The sequence below is a fragment of the Drosophila willistoni genome (genome assembly GCF_018902025.1).
Source record: "Drosophila willistoni isolate 14030-0811.24 chromosome XL unlocalized genomic scaffold, UCI_dwil_1.1 Seg141, whole genome shotgun sequence".
NCBI classification, from domain to species: Eukaryota; Metazoa; Arthropoda; class Insecta; order Diptera; family Drosophilidae; genus Drosophila; species Drosophila willistoni.
Window position 1 is genome coordinate 1,169,769 of NW_025814052.1, and position 16,904 is coordinate 1,186,672.

Below are 16,904 nucleotides of genomic sequence, written 5' to 3' on the forward strand. Positions count from 1 at the left end.
CTTTTAAACACGGTATTGTAATTTATTTTGTATTAGATATTTGTTTCTGTTCTTTTTTTGTTTGGTCATTTTGTTTAATTCTGCCAGTGATGATTATAAAAAAAAAAACAAACGAACAAAAAGGAAAATGCATACATCTATATATATATACATATATACCTACATCTAAATAAAGCATATATATATATAATGTATATTAAATGAATGCGGCGGATAAGAAAGATGACAAATAATTATGAGACAACACACACACACACACAAATTAAGCATATAGACCTGATAAAGATGAAATACGAGAGCAAGAAGCGAATTAACTGAAGAACCCAATATGTAAATGTATTAGAATGAAACCTATTTAACGAGATTAAATAAAGATAATATCTATTAATATAACTATACATACATACATCAAAATGTGTACAACAAATGATTCGACAAGTATCTATCTAGCTCATCTGCTGACTACAGTGATTTATCCATAATATGAGATAGATAAAGGGTATTTTATTATTCTACCCATGACAAAGAATTAAATAAATAAATAGTTGAGAAAATGTGATTTTTCCATAGCCTCTTCGGATGTGTATAAATATAGCTCCATGTCCATCATAGCTGGTCTTGACTGTTTTCTTTTCGCTTACGTTTAGGTATGTGTGAATAATACTACAACAACAACAACAAAAATATCCACTTAATTAAAACAGTTAAAGAAGCTCAGTGAATCAGATAGAAAGGCATGTCAATCAGAGCCGGGCACAACAGGGCGGAAGGCAAAGGGGTTGGACGGGGGCCTTAAATACCACCACACAATGGATTCGCTTACAGTGATCGACAAGTGCATTATAACAACATAGAATTTGGCTTTAAGTGCAATTTCTTCTGCACTCCCCCGCCCCCCATCATGCGCACGGCTCTGATGAATCAAAAAGCTTTCCCAAGCTAAGAAAAGCTTGCAAAACTCAAGCCCCAAACGGCTGCCAGCCAAACGCCGCCCCAAAAGTCAGTAGAAACAGTCAAGAGCAAGGCAATAGTTGAGAAACTAAAATTCATTTATAATTTTTAATATTTATCGTGCAAAGAGAGAAGAAAAATTCATACGATTGAAATGGATTACAAGGTGAGTGGGCTGAGGGAGGAGTGCTGAGTGCTAATGCAAGGAGATGCAGGTGCATTCTTTTGAATATTTATCGATTCCAATGTCACATAACTAAACGATGCGTCATCATCCTATGTAAATACATTTAATAATAGCCTGTGCCCACTGTTGTGCCCGTCGCACCGTTTGATGCAGCCACCGATAGCCAGACGTTGCGTTCCGCCATGAAGGGATTTGGAACGGATGAGCAGGAAATCATTAATGTAATCACCTCACGTAGCAATGCCCAGAGACAATTGATTGCAGCCGTCTATGCCACCGAATTCGAAAGAGATCTCACTGATGATCTGAAAAGTGAATTGGGTGGCAAATTCGAGGATGTCATTGTGGCCCTGATGATGCCACCAGTTGAGTATCTGTGCAAGCAGCTGCACTCAGCCATGGCTGGCATTGGCACTGAGGAGGCAACACTGGTGGAAATTCTCTGCACCAAGAGCAACGAGGAGATGCAACAAATTGTGGTGGCCTATGAGGAGAAATACGGACGTCCATTGGCCGAGCAAATGTGCAGCGAAACTTCTGGTTTCTTTCGCCGTCTGCTGACTCTCATTGTGACTGGTGTCAGGGACTCGCTGGATACGCCAGTTAATGCTGATGAAGCAAAGGATCAAGCTGCCCAACTGTATGCCGCTGGTGAGGCCAAACTGGGCACCGATGAAGAGGTATTCAATCGTATTATGGCCCATGCAAGTTTCCGTCAATTGAAACTGATCTTTGATGAGTACAAAGAGCTCTCCGGCCAGACTATCGAGCAGGCCATTAAGCATGAAATGGCCGATGAATTGCATGAGGCCATGATGGCCATAGGTAAGTGGATCGAAATGAATCCAAACCATGTGACCCGCGTAATTCTCTTTCACAGTGGAGTGCGTACAATCGCCGGCTGCCTTCTTTGCCAATCGTTTGTACAAGGCCATGGATGGTGCTGGAACCGATGACTCTACCCTAATTAGGATTATTGTTTGTCGTTCGGAAATTGATTTGGAGACCATTAAACAAGAATTTGAACGCATCTATAATCGTACACTTTACAGTGCTGTGGTGGTAAGTGTTTGAAAATGGATTAAATATGTCATGTAGCTTGTTTGACGTTTCGTCCTCTCTCCTTTCCATTTGTCCTTTTTTTTGTGTTTTTGTTCTTGTTTGTTTTCGTACTAGGATGTAAGTATTGGAACACATATCAGGGAATTGCAACCGACGAATTGGTAATGGTTATGGCTTATACGGTTAAAGAATTGTAGGAAACAAGGCAAAAGGTTTTAATATATTGATTACGTGACGGTATTTTATGCTCAATTTACTTTCAGGTTTTGGCAATTCAGATTTCGGTTTGTACATACATTCATATCAAACGCTATCTTTTTTCGGTTGCATTCCCTGAACTATACATACATATAGAGTTTAATATTTAAACAGTATCTAATCTTTATCATTCATACTTTTATTCTTTTGCAGTCGGAGACATCGGGCGATTATAAAAGCGCTTTGACAGCACTTTTAGGTGGAGCCTAAAATGAATCTGAATGTTAAGATCGTTAAATAATATATGTACAACTAATTATTGTATTCTAATTGCTAATACATTAACAAAGTATTCCATAGATTGGATGCCTTTTAGAGAATTTGCTTTTAATACCTGCGCATGCGCACAGTTGTAGTAATAAATATGCGTACAGAGCAAAACTTAAAACAAAAGGAAATGTACAAATTACGTTGGGAAGTAAATTGGGATGGGGTGGCAATTGTTGTAAGGACAAATCTGTGCGACAAATTATGTTCATTTGTAGAATAGCTTTTGAAGCTCCTTAGTTTTCACTGGCAGATAATTTTGCATCTCATCGGGACTCGTCCAGAAAGCCACCGAATTCTAAGTCAAGCAAATCAATTAGAATGATTTCAGTACAGGGTGTCTACTATACTTTACCTGCAGCTCTGAACAGGGCGCCTCACGATGTATATATTCTTTAAGTATGTAATCATTTTCAATTTCATGATGAAAGCGAGTATCGTGCATTCGTATAAGGACATCGTCAACCCGTAGAAATTGACGCAATAAGATAAAGAAACCAGATGGCATTACACGCTAAAATATATGGAGAATTAGAAATATCAGACATTTGTATGTGTAAATTGTCAACTTACAATGCGCACACTCATAACAGAGATGCCATGATCGTGCAACTCGTCCTCGTAGAGTGTGAGATCATGATAGAATATGATATTTTCTCGCTGCATCAGCTTGAACTTGTTCAATGTCTGTTCCGTTGGTTCTGCCCTAATTTTCTCATTCATGGTACCCTGATAGGTGGATGTAAATGTCCAATCAAAGGGTTTGAATTTCTCCTTTGTGGTCTGCTCCGGCCTTTAATAAATTCTTAATTACAATCAAATCTATCCAATTGGACTACAATTATTATTAGAATAAACTTACCTGGTTTCTCGCCACTCTTGGGCGCAGGCTACTTCCAATGGTTGTTTGCCATTTGATACCATTGCCAAAGCATCCATTGGCTTAAATTCCATGAGGGCACCATCTTTGTGCTGGAGCACAAGTTTATTTTTGTGGAACACCATATCGGGCAAATGGGGGAGCTCTAAAGAATATTGGTAATTACAGAGATCACATCGATTGGCATCGTTCTCCTCACAGCATTTCGTGCTTCCTAGTTTACATATGCTCTTGAGAATATGCGATTTCTCATAGCTAATCGTCCAGTCGTGAAACCTTGTGGATTCGCAATCCACCGGTAATCGGGGCACAAAGCACTAAAATGCAAAATCAGTTAGATATCAAGCCTCATTTAGTTACTCTACTAGCTGCTTACCTCCTCCGACATTCTACAATAACAAAATCACAATTTAAATACGAGTTTTTATCCAATAAAAGTATTAAATAAACTTAATAAATTTTCATCTCAACTTGACCCGCAGGAACAACAATGGCCAGTTTGTCGAGCGCTGCCAGAAGATACAAACTATCGCTGAATACGTTCCGATTCAGCAAAATTTTATTTAATTAATTTTTTTAAATAAACAAGTGCAAGCAATTAGCGTAAGACATTACAAGATGTAAAACTAAATAATTTATAGTAACTGTGAAAACTTATAAACTGACTAACTTAACAAGGTAAACTGCTGTATTTTTGTGAATTTTGAATTTCAACCAATTGTTGCTTGCTACAAATTTATCGATAAACTATTGTTATCCAGAGTTATCGGCGCTGAATTATCAGCCGGCAACTGAGGTTTTGTTGTTATTATATTTCTATTATAAAGTCAGTTTTTCCTAGATAAATCTGTAGATATTTACAATTTTATTTTGTTGTATAAGTAATATTTTAGTAATGGCAAATAAGATGATTTCTTTGCGACGCTTAGCCCGTTCATCCTTGTGTCAATTCCGCGGGATCTCCACACATCTAAGTCCAAAGCTATGCAAAGCTCAGGTGACCAACTCGTCTCCGACCGGCAATGCATCCTCACCCGGTGAGAGTTTATTGGAAATTATGCTCCGTCAAAAAATACGTAACCTAGGGCAACCAACTAGTGCATCGCATCCCCATTTAATAAGAAGCAATGAGCTAGTCCCAGGCGTGGAGATGATTGAATTCCAGAGTAGACGTAACACGTTAATGAAAAACCTACAGGCCTATGCCCGCACACTGGGCAACGAATTCAATGGACGATCCTGCCAGAGTCATATGGTAAGAGCAACGCCATATCGTTCATGTAAGGGTTAAATCTAATTGGTTTTCCGGCAGGTTGTCCTTAGTTCTGCCACCAAAAAGTACATGAGCGGCAAGATTCCGTATGTTTTTAGACAAAATTCTGATTTTTATTATTTAACTGGATGTTTGGAACCGGACTCTGCCCTCATTCTGACCATTGATGAGAGCTCCAATGTTCAGTCCATACTATTTATGCGTCCCAAAGATGCGCATGCTGAGCTCTGGGATGGTCCACGTACTGGGCCAGAGTTGGCCGTAGGTTTATTTGGTGTCAATGAGGCGTATCCAATGGAGCAATTCAACAATTGGCTAACCAAACGATTTACTGCTGGAAAGCCGCATCTGTGGTTCGATGCAAAGCTATCGGAGTTGCCGCAAGTCAATGAAAGTGTCCTTAAGTTAACTAGCTCCGAGCAGATCGCCTTGCTGCCCGTCTACACATTTGTAGAGGCCATGCGTCTACTGAAATCGCCTGCTGAAATGGAATTAATGCGTCGTACCTGTAAGATAGCCTCGCAGTCCTTTAATGAGGTTATGGCCGAGACACGACCTGGTCAATCGGAGCATCATCTGTTTGCATCAATCGATTTTAAGTGCCGTATGCGAGATGCCAGCTTCATGGCCTATCCACCTGTCGTTGCTGCCGGCAAAAATGCCACAATTATCCATTATGTGAACAATACACAGTTATTGCAGCCAAAGGATTTGGTTCTCATGGACGCTGGCTGTGAGTACGGCGGCTATACGAGTGATATAACACGAACATGGCCAGCAGATGGCACATTTACTGATCCCCAGCGAACGCTCTACGATATGTTGGCCCAGCTGCAAAAGGAAGTCATTGGTGAGCAGTGAAAGCATATTTTGGCTGCAATATCTAATCTTCTCCATTGCAGAAGTAATTATGAAGCCTGGCGGTGAGACATTGGATCAACTCTTTGAAGTCACGTGCTATAAATTGGGCAAATATCTACAAGAGATTGGACTGATTGGCAAGCATATAAGTGATTACAAGGAGCTTGCCAGTCAGGGTTATAGATTCTGTCCCCATCATGTCTCTCACTATCTGGGCATGGATGTGCATGATACACCGCATGTGCCCAGAAATACTGCAATCCTTCCAGGCATGGTATTTACCGTCGAGCCGGGCATTTATATTAGCCCGGATCGCACCGATGTTCCGGTGGAATTCCGCGGCATCGGCATACGCATCGAGGACGATATACTTATCAATGATAATAATGAGGTGGAAATTTTAACCGGCAGCTGCATTAAAGATTGCCGCGAGCTTGAAAATCTATTCAAGCGGAAGGACTGAAATAAAGATTTATCTTTTGTCCCAAAAAATTCCTAGTCATGTCACTCGTGCTTCTTTTTCAACACCACCAATATCTCCTGCCCCCATCGACCAAATATCACATTTAAATCAGAAATATATTAAGAAACAAATTCAAAAGAATTAAAAAAAAAATTATCTTATCTAGAGTTTGGCAAAGACCGGCTTTTCATCCTTGGTCAGCTGGGCGGCCACAGCCTGGGCCAAGTCCTCAGATTGCAGATTTAGTTTGTTAATGATACGCTAAGAAAAAAAAAAGTTAATTTAATTAAAATCAAATTGTATTGATATTAAGCAAAAACCTACAATGTGATCCAATCCTTCTTGATTTGTGTGTTCCTGCGAGTAGACCAGACTCTCCTTGGTCGTCTGAATGGCAATTGGGCTCTTAGTGGCTATAACTTCGGCAAGTGCCACAGCTGCGGTGATCATAGAGTCCTTGTCGGGGAACACACGGCTAAGCAGACCACAGTGCTCGGCTTCGGCGGCATCAAAGCGGCGACCCGTGTAGCAGAGCTCCCGGACCAACGACTGGTTGCCAATTACCCTGGGCAAGCGTTGCAATGACCCAACATCAGCAGCCATACCAATATCAACCTCTTTTACCTGAAAGAAGGCATCTTGGGAGCTGTAGCGGATATCGGCGGCCGTTATCAGATCGACACCAGCGCCTATACAACCACGATGCACTGCAGCAATCACTGGCTTTGGGCAGCGTTCCAATGAACTTATCGAGTCTTGATACAACTTTATTAGGCGCTCCACTATAACACCTTTGCGTGCATAATCATCGACATCGGCCAGCTCTTGGCCCAGATTCATCATCGAAGTGAGATCAATGCCAGCAGTGAAATGTTTGCCAGATCCCGATATGACAATTGATCGACAATCGGGATTAATGGCCAAGTGTTCGAAGCAATCTTTAATTTCACTGCACAATAATTAGAATGAGATTATATATAGTCAAATGGGGAGGGGCAGGACAACCAATTTTTACTTACATCCACATTTGTCTGTTAAAGGCATTTAGTTTGGTGGGTCGATTCAGTTCCACATGAAACACAAAGGGTGCCGGTGTGGTAATGGCCAATGTCTCGAAATGGGGTTCTCCACTTCCTTTAGTGGCCGCCTGGGCACTGCTTGATTTATTCCGTGTCGTCATGGCTCCGGTTCCAGTTGCTTGAATGGCTAAATGTTTTGAAAACTAACTATTAGATGAAAGTTCATTGGACGATTGTGGACTTTGAACCATTGATTACTACTCCATCAACGGTGGACCTAAGTTCAAAAGTATATCTTTCATTAACCTGGCAATGTCCATTTACTTACCGGTTCGGTTAAAAGTCAATTTAAACAATTTATTGTAACGAGATAGCGACATAATTACCAACTTTAACAAATGACAACTTTGAAATTAACTTTTTCACCGACTACAAGTTGTTATCGATAATCAGAGTAAGGCGTTGCCATTTATTTTCAAATTCATCTAACGGATTTTACCAAAGAACCGGCAGCTCTATTGTTTACATTTAAATCAAATTTGTAACTGAAAATATTTCCTACCTGATTTACAATTTTTGTTTTTTTTTTTCCAAAGCTATATAATAAAGCACGACAATAATGGATCAACTATTGCTCCTTACACTGCTTTCAATAATAAAGTGAACGCTGAGTAGGTGAATCGCATAACCTGAACGAATGTCTCCAACGTGAGGGGTATATAACCGCCAGCGCAGATGTAAGACACCTTTTGGGTTCTTATCATTACAATAATCAAATCCCGCCGAAATTCCAGACTCTGTTCCATCCAATTGCAGGAATAGAAAGCATTTAGCAAGGCCATGCTTTGAGCTTGCAGTCCATCGCCAAAATAGCAAAATATGAAGATCTCCAAGGTGACAGCAGCAAAGAAGACTAGAGACAGAGCCATCGCCGACAAATCATTGGAGCCGGAAATGAAAAGGAAATGCATAGCCACAGTGCACTGAACGGCTGCGGAACAAGCAAATTGCACCATGCACGTTACCGAAAGAATCTGCTGTATAATATTGGTCAAACGATGGATTTGCATAAAGTCCTGGATGCACTCAACAAGCTTGGCATGCGCATCACCTCGACTACCATGGCCTTCATAGCCAATGCGACGAATACGCAGCTCCAGAACACGCATGTGAGCCGTCAAGAGGCAAAGAAATGCCGGTGGGTATGAGTCATTAGCGCAATCTTGCAGAGCTTGTACCACCAAACCGAGAAACTGATATGCAAATATTATCCCATAGGCGGAATCCGATTGACGCCAGTCGATGCCAAACCATGCAGGATACAACAATGTCCTCTCTTTGCTTAAATACACACGCAAACAACTCAAACACGTGCCAAACACAAAGATGCCGGCAAAAATACGAAAACTGTTCTTCGACCAACGTACACCCCGATCCAATACTCCTAATTCCTCCTCATTGTTTACCTCCAAAGCTCGAGCGTCCAATTGCTTCACCAGATGGCGTATCTTCTTTAACTCTTTGAGCACCAGAAACACATTCAAAAACTTCAGCCCCGCCGCAATATCTGTAATGGTAATGGTCAAATTCTCGCACAACTCCGGCAGACTCTGAGTGTAAAAAAGTTTGGCCAGAAGCGTCATGGGAAAGAACAACGTGACAAACGTATTAAGGATGATGGCATAAAGTAGAAAACGACGACGTGACATCCCCTCGGGTTGTATCAAACCAGTTAGCTCCCATACACGATAATGATACTTTAAGCCGCTATGAGTGTCCATGTTGAATACTTCTCTAATCACACACGATATGGTCGGTCGCCTTATATAGACGACTTTTTGAACTGATTGGACAGCAATTACCGCTTAAACCTCGAAAATTGACTCACTTAAGACACAATTTGTTTGGATAAGTGCCTGGGAATCCTACCACGCTAGGGGACATTAAAACAGGACAATCAAATTATTGGCATTAACTTGAATTAGCTGGGAAACACCTTTGAAATTAAAAAGGATATATCTTGTATTTTAAGAACTTTAACTAAACTTGAGAGTCTGCTCCCAATTTATGCGTTTAATTAAAACAAATATTTTGCTTTATAGGATACATATGTATTTATTTGTTAAAATTCATCAAGTGTCGATTTGGATGGATGATAATGGGATTCAGGATGAGAGATGAATAAAGTTATAGTTAGCCAAAAAAACTGAACCCAACACAAAGAATAACAATAAATCGCATCAGATCATTATGATCATCGCCGAGATGATTTTAATATAACGTAGATATATATGTATATAATATCAATGATGCTTATGTACAGTATTATGGCATATCATAAATAATAAATATATGTTTATATAGTTATATATTATATGTATTAAGATAAAGAAATTTGGGAAAGGGAAGCGGATGGGTTTAATAGGATGAATCGAAAACATATAGACAAAAACAAAATGCGTCGTAGATGCTCACAATATATATATATATACATATATACTGCATTACACACACATATATATATATATATATATATATATAGGTAAGTAGGTATTTAACAACAACAATGTATAATTTGAAAGAATTCAATAATTGCAAAATATTTATATATAAGAGACTTGGCTTATAAAAATGTACAATTTCGTTTCTTTAACAAACAAAAAGGAGACACACACACAAAGAGAGGAAGAGAGAGAAAAAGTGATATCTGAACAATATACAAAAATTAAAGCAAGTGTCGAAAATTGTTGGTGATATTGCAATAATTATGAATATTACTAAGATATGATACAAGAAGATTATGACATTTACATTTAACATTATTTCGAGGCTTTTGTTGCAAAAATCTTTGATTTTACTTTACGTTTAGCTTTACAAATTATGTTTTTATGTAAATAATTAACATTTTGTTATTGCAGAAAGTTAAGGATACACTCTTTATCAAGGTCAGGACAAAAGATATATATTGACTTATATATGTATAAGTGTATATATAAATATATATTCCTGCTCATATATATATCAACATCTCTGGTCATCATCGTTTTAAGGTCTATAATTTTTTGATTCTATTCGATTTGAACTGTGTAATTGCTGAAGTGCGCTTAATTTTAAAGAGAATATACTATATATATAATATATTGATTGGATCACGTTTGTTTTTTTATTAATTAACCAGAGGCGAGTTTGGACTTGATTTTTGTTTAGTTTCTGTTTTCTGTTTTTGTTTTTTGTTTTTTTCTTTTTGTCTTCAGCCTTGTTCTTGATTTGCTGTTGCTTTCAATTAACCTTTTGCATCATTTGCATTTCCGACCTTTTTGTCTTTGGCATCCTGGAAAAAGAAATACGAAGACGGGAATTGTTTTGTTTTTTTTCGATTTCACCAAGATGTTTTACAAGAAAGCATAAACAAAACAATAAATAAATATATTAGCTACTGTCTGACCCATCAGTTATATACACATTCATATAATATCAATATCATTTATCGATTTATTTGAAAAACTGAATGATATTTCATCTTGTAGACGTATTTATCCTTAATCCTTAATGGAATGTCTTAATATCATCACACATACTTCCCAATTTGTCAAGGAATTTGCGGGATATGTTTAAATTGAATTGACTATATATGAATGTATTACCATTAACATGAACAAATCTTCATGTTTAAGGACGGAGTTGAAGATGTGAGGGGGAGGGGGCAAGAGTTCGAAGCAAATTGGCAAATATGTATATTAAATAAACATGCACAACTATAGAAAGCGCCTTGTGAAATTGAAATCGATTTAGCCACTCCCAGATACATATATGTAGGTATGTATGTTTGTGTATGTTAGAATAGTCAAACAATTACCTTGGAAACCATAACAGATGCTGCCTCCTGTTTTAGATAGTTCTCTCGCGCCGATTCATACATGGCCACAAATTTGTCACGTTGCACCTTAAATTGGGCAAAGAGTTCATCATCCTTGTTGCCCTTCAACCGATTCTCAATATCCAGTTTTGTATTGTATGCGGCTAGGAGCTCCTTGTGCACCCACGGCTTATCGATGGGATATTGATTGACCAGATTCTTAAGCGTTTTAATGGTGCTCTTGCCCTTGACGACCTGTTTGATGAGCTTGTGATTGGGTTTCTTAATTTTGCCGCCAATACCGTTAATGGGCATGTTAAATGGTCCGCCCATGGGTGGAATACCGCGTGGTCCCATCATCTGTGGGGGCATTGGTGGTGGTGGTGGTCCGCCACCCATACGTCCATTACGACGCATGAATGCTGGCGGTGGTATTGGTGGTGGGGGTGGAAGTGGTCCGCGCATGGGTGGCATTTGTGTTTGAAAAGGCATCGGTGGATACGGTTGATTGCCGCGTGGTCCTGGACCTGGTCCAGGTCCAGGTCCTGGTCCCATGCCTCTTGGACAAGGGCACATATGCGGTGGTATCATCATGTGGCGTCCGCCTCCACGATTCGGTGGTCCTCGATTAAATGACATACAGCCATTATAACGATTGGGCTGTGGATGTGGATGAAACCGTTGCCCGTGCCCATTCCCATTCATTTGGTTAGGATATGGCGCCATTTGTTGGTGTTGGTGATGATGATGATGATGGTGATGGTGGTGCTGCTGTTGCTGTTGTTGTGTTTTTTGCAGTTTACCTCGCATTTGTGGCTTTTTTTTTTGACCCATCTCTTGATGGGATTGGGCAGGTGGAGTAGCAGATTTCGGTGAAACTGGCACGGGATTATTGAAGTCTATGTACAGAGAATCGTTTGGCATCTGACTGGACGAGTACATAATATTGTTGTTTCCCATGCCGCCGCCGCAGCCTCCTCCGCCTCCTCCGCCCCCTCCACCGACACCACCGCGAAATGGTGGCTTTCTGTACGGAGCGATTTGTGCACGTATATTGGCATGACGATTCATCTGTGCCCCAACGCCTGGTCCTGGTCCTGGCCCATTTCTGTTATTTCGTTTCATTGATATGCGGCTGGCTGCAGGTGCCAATTATTTAACAAAATAATAATAATTTATTTGGCCTCCCCTTTTTGAGGATAAAGCCACAGCACATTTCGAGGTTTTTTTTATTTAGACAATGCTATCGATAAATTATAAAATTATCTATCGAAAAAGTACCAATAAAAAGAAAAGTGTTGCAAAATTTCACATTGACACGTTTTCTAACTAGGCGGTACATTTGAAAATTCTCATATATATATGAAACTTGGACAAGGTCAAATAATTTTTTGTAATCACAGTAACTACGATATTTCCAAATCTGGTGAGCATCAAGTTTTTTTTTCGAAATAATTTAATTGATTTGCGAGCACTGGTTAATAAATCGCATCATTAGGGAGCAAACAACCGTTATTTGCTAAAAAGCCTTTAAGTTAGTGTGTGTGTGTGTGTTTTTTTTTAATGGTTGAAATATTATTCAATGTCAATTTTAAATTTAAATGGCTTTTATACGCGTCCACCCAATGAGGTAAAACCAACATTAACATTATTATATAATATTGCACTTGCAATTTCTTGTGGTTTAATTCTATTTGCAGGCCAAGTGTCACATTTGCAAGCGCATTTTTTGCTGCGGTAAATGCCGCCAAAAGCATGAATTTGCTAATCACGCTATTGCTGTGAGTGAACCATTGAATAATGATGATATGTCCGATCCGCAGGATCGGGCTCCAACGCGAACTATTTATGTATTTTGTCCGATTTGTCAGAGAAAACCATTAATGCTGCGCGATGAAGCGATTTATTCCGAACTATTGGAGCACATTGAGAACGAACATTTGCCATTGCGTTGCCGCAAATGTTTAAAGACTTATACGAAAATCGAGGATTTGCGAGAGTTTAGTAAATGTGTCGATATAGAGCAAAACTGCAGCACATCCAGTTGCAGCACAGAGGATGCTTCTAAGGTGACGGTGACGACGGTTAAGAAGGCAGCAAGTAGCACAATATCCACACAAACTTCTCCGGCCATGACGCCAATCTCGTTGATAAATCTTCACTGGAAGGCCAAGAGTCGTCAGCAGCAGCACCAACCACCGACACTTCAGGAGGAGTTCATGTGCGGCGGCGATAGTGTGTCATCCATTAGAAATCTTTCGTCATTTAGTAGTAGTAATTTTTCACTTAGACGTAGCATTGGTCAATTCACAAATCCATATTCAAATCCGCCAGAGACAGCCAAAAAGGGTAAAGTGATCCGATCTACTTCAACGCCGCTTCAGGTGGACTATTCGATGATACCCAAGACTAAGGAAACGGTGACATTCAATGCATCTAGTTTGTATCATGAGGAATTGCCAAGTCCAGCGGTTCTGGAATCAAATACCATGCAGCAGCAGCATCGCGCCTGGAAAGGTGGTGTAGGGTCGACGGCTGTTGGTCGTAATAAGATCACAGCGGTCACACCGCTGCGACAAGTCATGTCCAAGAGCATTCAGAAGGCCTTTGTGGAGCACGGAGGGATAATGACAGCAGCCTCATCGACGGCTCTTGTTCCACCGCCAGGCAGTCGCCTGCGTTTCGATTTAAGTGATAATAATAATTCCGCTAGCACTAGTCCTGCATTGGATTTACGTCTTTCGCCAGCCATGAGACGCACTCAAAGCGAAGCCACGTCGTCGACCACGGCGGCCCGGTCATCCACTATCAATGATCCCAGCACCGCTTCGTCGGTGATGAGGCAACAAATCCTAATGTCCGCCCAGAAATTAACCACTGAATCAATTATAATCACACGTAACTCACACGATGGGGGCAATGGATGCTCCACCGTCTACAATTCATGCGAGAGTGTGGAAATAATACAGACCACATCACAGACGGCAGAGGTTCATCAGCATCAGCATCAGCAGCATCATCCACACCCGCCGATAACACCCATCACTCGTGTGCCGGGCGCCATGATCAATAAGAAGTTGATTAAATTTGAGACTCCGCAAAAGCATTCAAAAGATTTGCACAGTGATGACATTGATGAACCGATTAATAGAAGTAGCAAGGAAATATTTTACACTCCAAATCCGGATACGCCAAATGATAAATCGGATTCCTCGACCCGACGACCAAACATAATCCCACGGCAATTGAGTGGCCAATTCTCGCCGCGTAAATTGCCTGCATTGGAGCCACCACCATTGGATCGGCCACGCCGACGTCCACCGTTGCGAGAATGTCAGGCATTTAAATCGTTTAGCGACATATCCGTGGCAGCTATAACCCATGGAGAGACCAACGACGATGATGAAGAGGTCTTTTTACCCACTAACGCATCAACGCGTAATGACAGGACATCATCCGATCAGGGAATCGGTCGTCTATGGTCTCTAATGTCAACAGTCATGCGTTTGCCAGCGACCCGTGAGAAGGGCGATAAAGAGAATCAGAATCCAAATCCCCCGCCAGCTGCCGGTTCGCTATTACGTCGTTGTGCCTCCATAGCGGGCTCTTTTGTTCGTTCTCGAGCGGCGGCGGGGGAGTATGACAAGAAAAGGGATGAGGACGACGACGGTGGGGATATGCAAACATTGAAACGAAAACGCACCCAAACCCTGGATAGTCATCAATATGGCAGTACAAGTACCAGTACCAGTCCTTTGTCCCCACTTCCTGGCACTTCTTCGAAGCGCTATCGCATTCAGCCCAGGCGGCCCATTGAGCGCATGCGTCACCCTACATAGAAAATTAGTTATTTATTTTTCTTTATTATCATTTGTTTTTTCCAATTCTTGTCTCTAAAATGAAATTTTTGTAATGCTTGTAATTTTGTAATTTGTTAAAATTAAATATATATTTAGTTCATTTAATGTACAAAAAGCTGCTGCATAAAATTATTTCAAAAAATGGCGCCACCTGTTGTCATATGTATGTACATACATACATATCTGATAGAAGTACGGCAACGCCCAGGGCGCGAAATAAAAGTTAAGTTAATTGTACACTTAATCTTGGGACATACGATTAAGCAACATGACGCAGATCTCTGTTCCAAGTTTCCATGGCAGTTCTCATCGAGATCGGCGTAACAATGCTGACGGTGACGAGTTTGGAGACAAGCGACCTTTGACACCACCCATGCCCGAAGCTGGCAAGCTATGGATACATTGTAATAACTGTTTCAAGCAATACGCAGTTATAAAGATAGCAAAAAATGGAGGTGTTAATGGCCAGAACGAGGAAGTATTTTACTTATTGGCCTGCAAGCATATATGTTGCGATAAATGTGTGATAACCCGATTGGGAAGGACACCAAGCGATGCTCCCTATTTTGTGTGCTGCATCTGTCGCCAGACCGTGCGCGGGCGGAAGATTAACAACAGTTTGCCCGTCAATCTCAAGACATTCTTTCATCCGGCACCCTGGAGTTTAAGCTCCGACGAGGTTAATTCATTTCAAATGAAAAATATTCAACATTTAAACAAATACAAAAACAAGCTTGTGAGTTTATTGTAAACAATACAAGATTAATGTCATTACATATGCAAATTTTTTACAGGAAAGTCAATTCGTCAAGGACGAGAACGATTTGGATTTGGCACGGAAAATCTGCCAACGTCATTGCATGACCAATCGCTTGCTTGTTGTAGAACGCCGGAAACAGGGCCAGCGTCTGCAACAACTTAAGACGGAATGCCGCATACGCCGTGATCGGTTGGCCCAAAAATCACCATCTTCTCGACGAGGTTCGTCTGAAAGATATGACAAGCGGCCACATTCCACGTCTATTATAAACAATAGACCTCAAACGAAGGCAGCTAGACGCCGTTCCATTACCTCTTTTGCCAATCCATCAAATATTTCATTCGACCTGTAAGTTCTTAGTTAAATAATAAATCTATTAACTGTTGGTTAATTTTTCTATTAAGATTGTCATTAATTTAGGCATTAATATGTTGATTGGGAAAAATACCATTCAAATTTTGTGGCTCAGCGAATTCACTTTAAATGGGCGAAAATGTTCAATTTGGCTGAGCGAATTCAGTGTGTCTGAGCAAGTTCGGTGTGGTTCGATTATTATCGAATATTCGATATTTGTCGGAGTTCGACTCTTTTACCTGATGTTGGTACTATTTTTCAAGATTTTTACTCTTTTGAACGAAGTTGGGGACTCTTTTGCATGAACTGCGCTCTTTTGTTGCATGCTCGATGCTTCCATCGAGTTGCGGGCCCCCTTGCAACATGTTCAACACTGGCTAAAAGAAATTCGAATCGAAAAAAAAAATTCCCGTTCGTTTTTTTCGTCGAAGCATTTCAACGCGAACGGACGTGTTTGATCTCTTTTTTTTTTTGGTTCCGGACTAAAGTGTAAAAAAGAAGAAGAGAGAAAGAAGTGTGCGGAGTGATAAGCCCAGGATATTAGCGGCTCGTATTTAAAGTAATTAATATTAGCGTAGTTTTTTTGCAAAGTGTCTTTGCGTGTGTGTATGTTGGCGAGAAACATTACTTTGTTCATATTTTGTTGGTTGTTTGTTTTTTTTGCTTTGCATTAATTTTTAAAGTGAGCGCGGGCAAATTGTTGATCGAGCGGTGGCGGAATTATTGTTGCGAATATGATTTAAACGTATTTCTCTGTCCATAGTGCATATAATTATAGCTTATTTTTAATTACGGTTATTTAATATATGTGTGAGCGTATATATATGTATGTTTGTGTGTGTTGCAATTTAAT

General features: G+C 40.3%; 8 protein-coding genes and 1 long non-coding RNA gene across 11 annotated transcripts; 4 read left to right on the forward strand and 5 right to left on the reverse strand.

Moving 5' to 3' along the window:
• Positions 1 to 978: 978 nt before the first annotated feature.
• Positions 979 to 2,778, forward strand: LOC6648632 (annexin B10). 2 transcript variants are annotated; one of them, XM_015177201.3, is made up of 5 exons: positions 979 to 1,117; positions 1,252 to 1,963; positions 2,019 to 2,200; positions 2,315 to 2,317; positions 2,612 to 2,778. In XM_015177201.3, exons 1-5 carry the CDS (start codon positions 1,106 to 1,108, stop codon positions 2,666 to 2,668), a joined length of 966 nt encoding a protein of 321 aa, XP_015032687.1. In that variant the 5' UTR covers positions 979 to 1,105; the 3' UTR covers positions 2,669 to 2,778. The 2 variants fall into 2 exon arrangements, with proteins under 2 accessions (XP_015032687.1, XP_002071063.1); XM_002071027.4 differs by lacking the exon at positions 2,315 to 2,317.
• LOC6648633 (TIP41-like protein) lies at positions 2,765 to 4,264 on the reverse strand. The gene is made up of 5 exons (XM_002071028.4): positions 3,982 to 4,264; positions 3,588 to 3,922; positions 3,299 to 3,518; positions 3,081 to 3,239; positions 2,765 to 3,023 (listed from the first exon to the last, which is right to left on the reverse strand). Exons 1-5 carry the CDS (start codon positions 3,991 to 3,993, stop codon positions 2,934 to 2,936), a joined length of 816 nt encoding a protein of 271 aa, XP_002071064.1. The 5' UTR covers positions 3,994 to 4,264; the 3' UTR covers positions 2,765 to 2,933.
• A 135-nt stretch (positions 4,265 to 4,399) lies between these two features.
• On the forward strand, positions 4,400 to 6,231 carry LOC6648817 (xaa-Pro aminopeptidase 3). Its single transcript, XM_002071029.4, has 3 exons — positions 4,400 to 4,860; positions 4,918 to 5,728; positions 5,781 to 6,231. The coding sequence occupies exons 1-3, from the start codon at positions 4,501 to 4,503 to the stop codon at positions 6,200 to 6,202; spliced, it is 1,593 nt and encodes a 530-aa protein (XP_002071065.2). The 5' UTR covers positions 4,400 to 4,500; the 3' UTR covers positions 6,203 to 6,231.
• Positions 6,232 to 6,299: 68 nt separating this feature from the next.
• LOC6648818 (delta(3,5)-Delta(2,4)-dienoyl-CoA isomerase, mitochondrial) lies at positions 6,300 to 7,667 on the reverse strand. The gene is made up of 4 exons (XM_002071030.4): positions 7,550 to 7,667; positions 7,222 to 7,408; positions 6,527 to 7,151; positions 6,300 to 6,463 (listed from the first exon to the last, which is right to left on the reverse strand). The coding sequence occupies exons 1-4, from the start codon at positions 7,599 to 7,601 to the stop codon at positions 6,365 to 6,367; spliced, it is 963 nt and encodes a 320-aa protein (XP_002071066.3). The 5' UTR covers positions 7,602 to 7,667; the 3' UTR covers positions 6,300 to 6,364.
• Positions 7,668 to 7,850: 183 nt separating this feature from the next.
• On the reverse strand, positions 7,851 to 10,213 carry LOC6648819 (odorant receptor 2a; the record flags this gene model as incomplete). Its single annotated transcript, XM_002071031.2, has 2 exons — positions 7,851 to 9,064; positions 10,108 to 10,213. Coding segments are annotated over 2 exons (1,311 nt in total), but the record flags the coding sequence as incomplete, so codon positions are not given.
• A 161-nt stretch (positions 10,214 to 10,374) lies between these two features.
• On the reverse strand, positions 10,375 to 12,323 carry LOC6648820 (DNA-binding protein K10). Its single transcript, XM_002071032.4, has 2 exons — positions 11,078 to 12,323; positions 10,375 to 10,552 (listed from the first exon to the last, which is right to left on the reverse strand). Exons 1-2 carry the CDS (start codon positions 12,200 to 12,202, stop codon positions 10,505 to 10,507), a joined length of 1,173 nt encoding a protein of 390 aa, XP_002071068.3. The 5' UTR covers positions 12,203 to 12,323; the 3' UTR covers positions 10,375 to 10,504.
• Positions 12,324 to 12,622: 299 nt separating this feature from the next.
• Positions 12,623 to 15,046, forward strand: LOC6648821 (mitosis initiation protein fs(1)Ya). 2 transcript variants are annotated; one of them, XM_002071033.4, is made up of 3 exons: positions 12,623 to 12,707; positions 12,778 to 12,858; positions 12,949 to 15,046. In XM_002071033.4, exons 1-3 carry the CDS (start codon positions 12,660 to 12,662, stop codon positions 14,914 to 14,916), a joined length of 2,097 nt encoding a protein of 698 aa, XP_002071069.2. In that variant the 5' UTR covers positions 12,623 to 12,659; the 3' UTR covers positions 14,917 to 15,046. The 2 variants fall into 2 exon arrangements, with proteins under 2 accessions (XP_002071069.2, XP_023035015.1); XM_023179247.2 differs by having other exon boundaries at positions 12,778 to 15,046.
• Positions 15,047 to 15,106: 60 nt separating this feature from the next.
• On the forward strand, positions 15,107 to 16,088 carry LOC6648822 (RING finger protein vilya). The gene is made up of 2 exons (XM_002071034.4): positions 15,107 to 15,673; positions 15,732 to 16,088. Exons 1-2 carry the CDS (start codon positions 15,206 to 15,208, stop codon positions 16,047 to 16,049), a joined length of 786 nt encoding a protein of 261 aa, XP_002071070.2. The 5' UTR covers positions 15,107 to 15,205; the 3' UTR covers positions 16,050 to 16,088.
• On the reverse strand, positions 15,649 to 16,311 carry LOC124460468. The gene is made up of 2 exons (XR_006954371.1): positions 16,146 to 16,311; positions 15,649 to 16,052 (listed from the first exon to the last, which is right to left on the reverse strand). It is a non-coding gene; the product is annotated as an uncharacterized LOC124460468 (long non-coding RNA).
• Between the last annotated feature and the right edge of the window lie 593 nt (positions 16,312 to 16,904).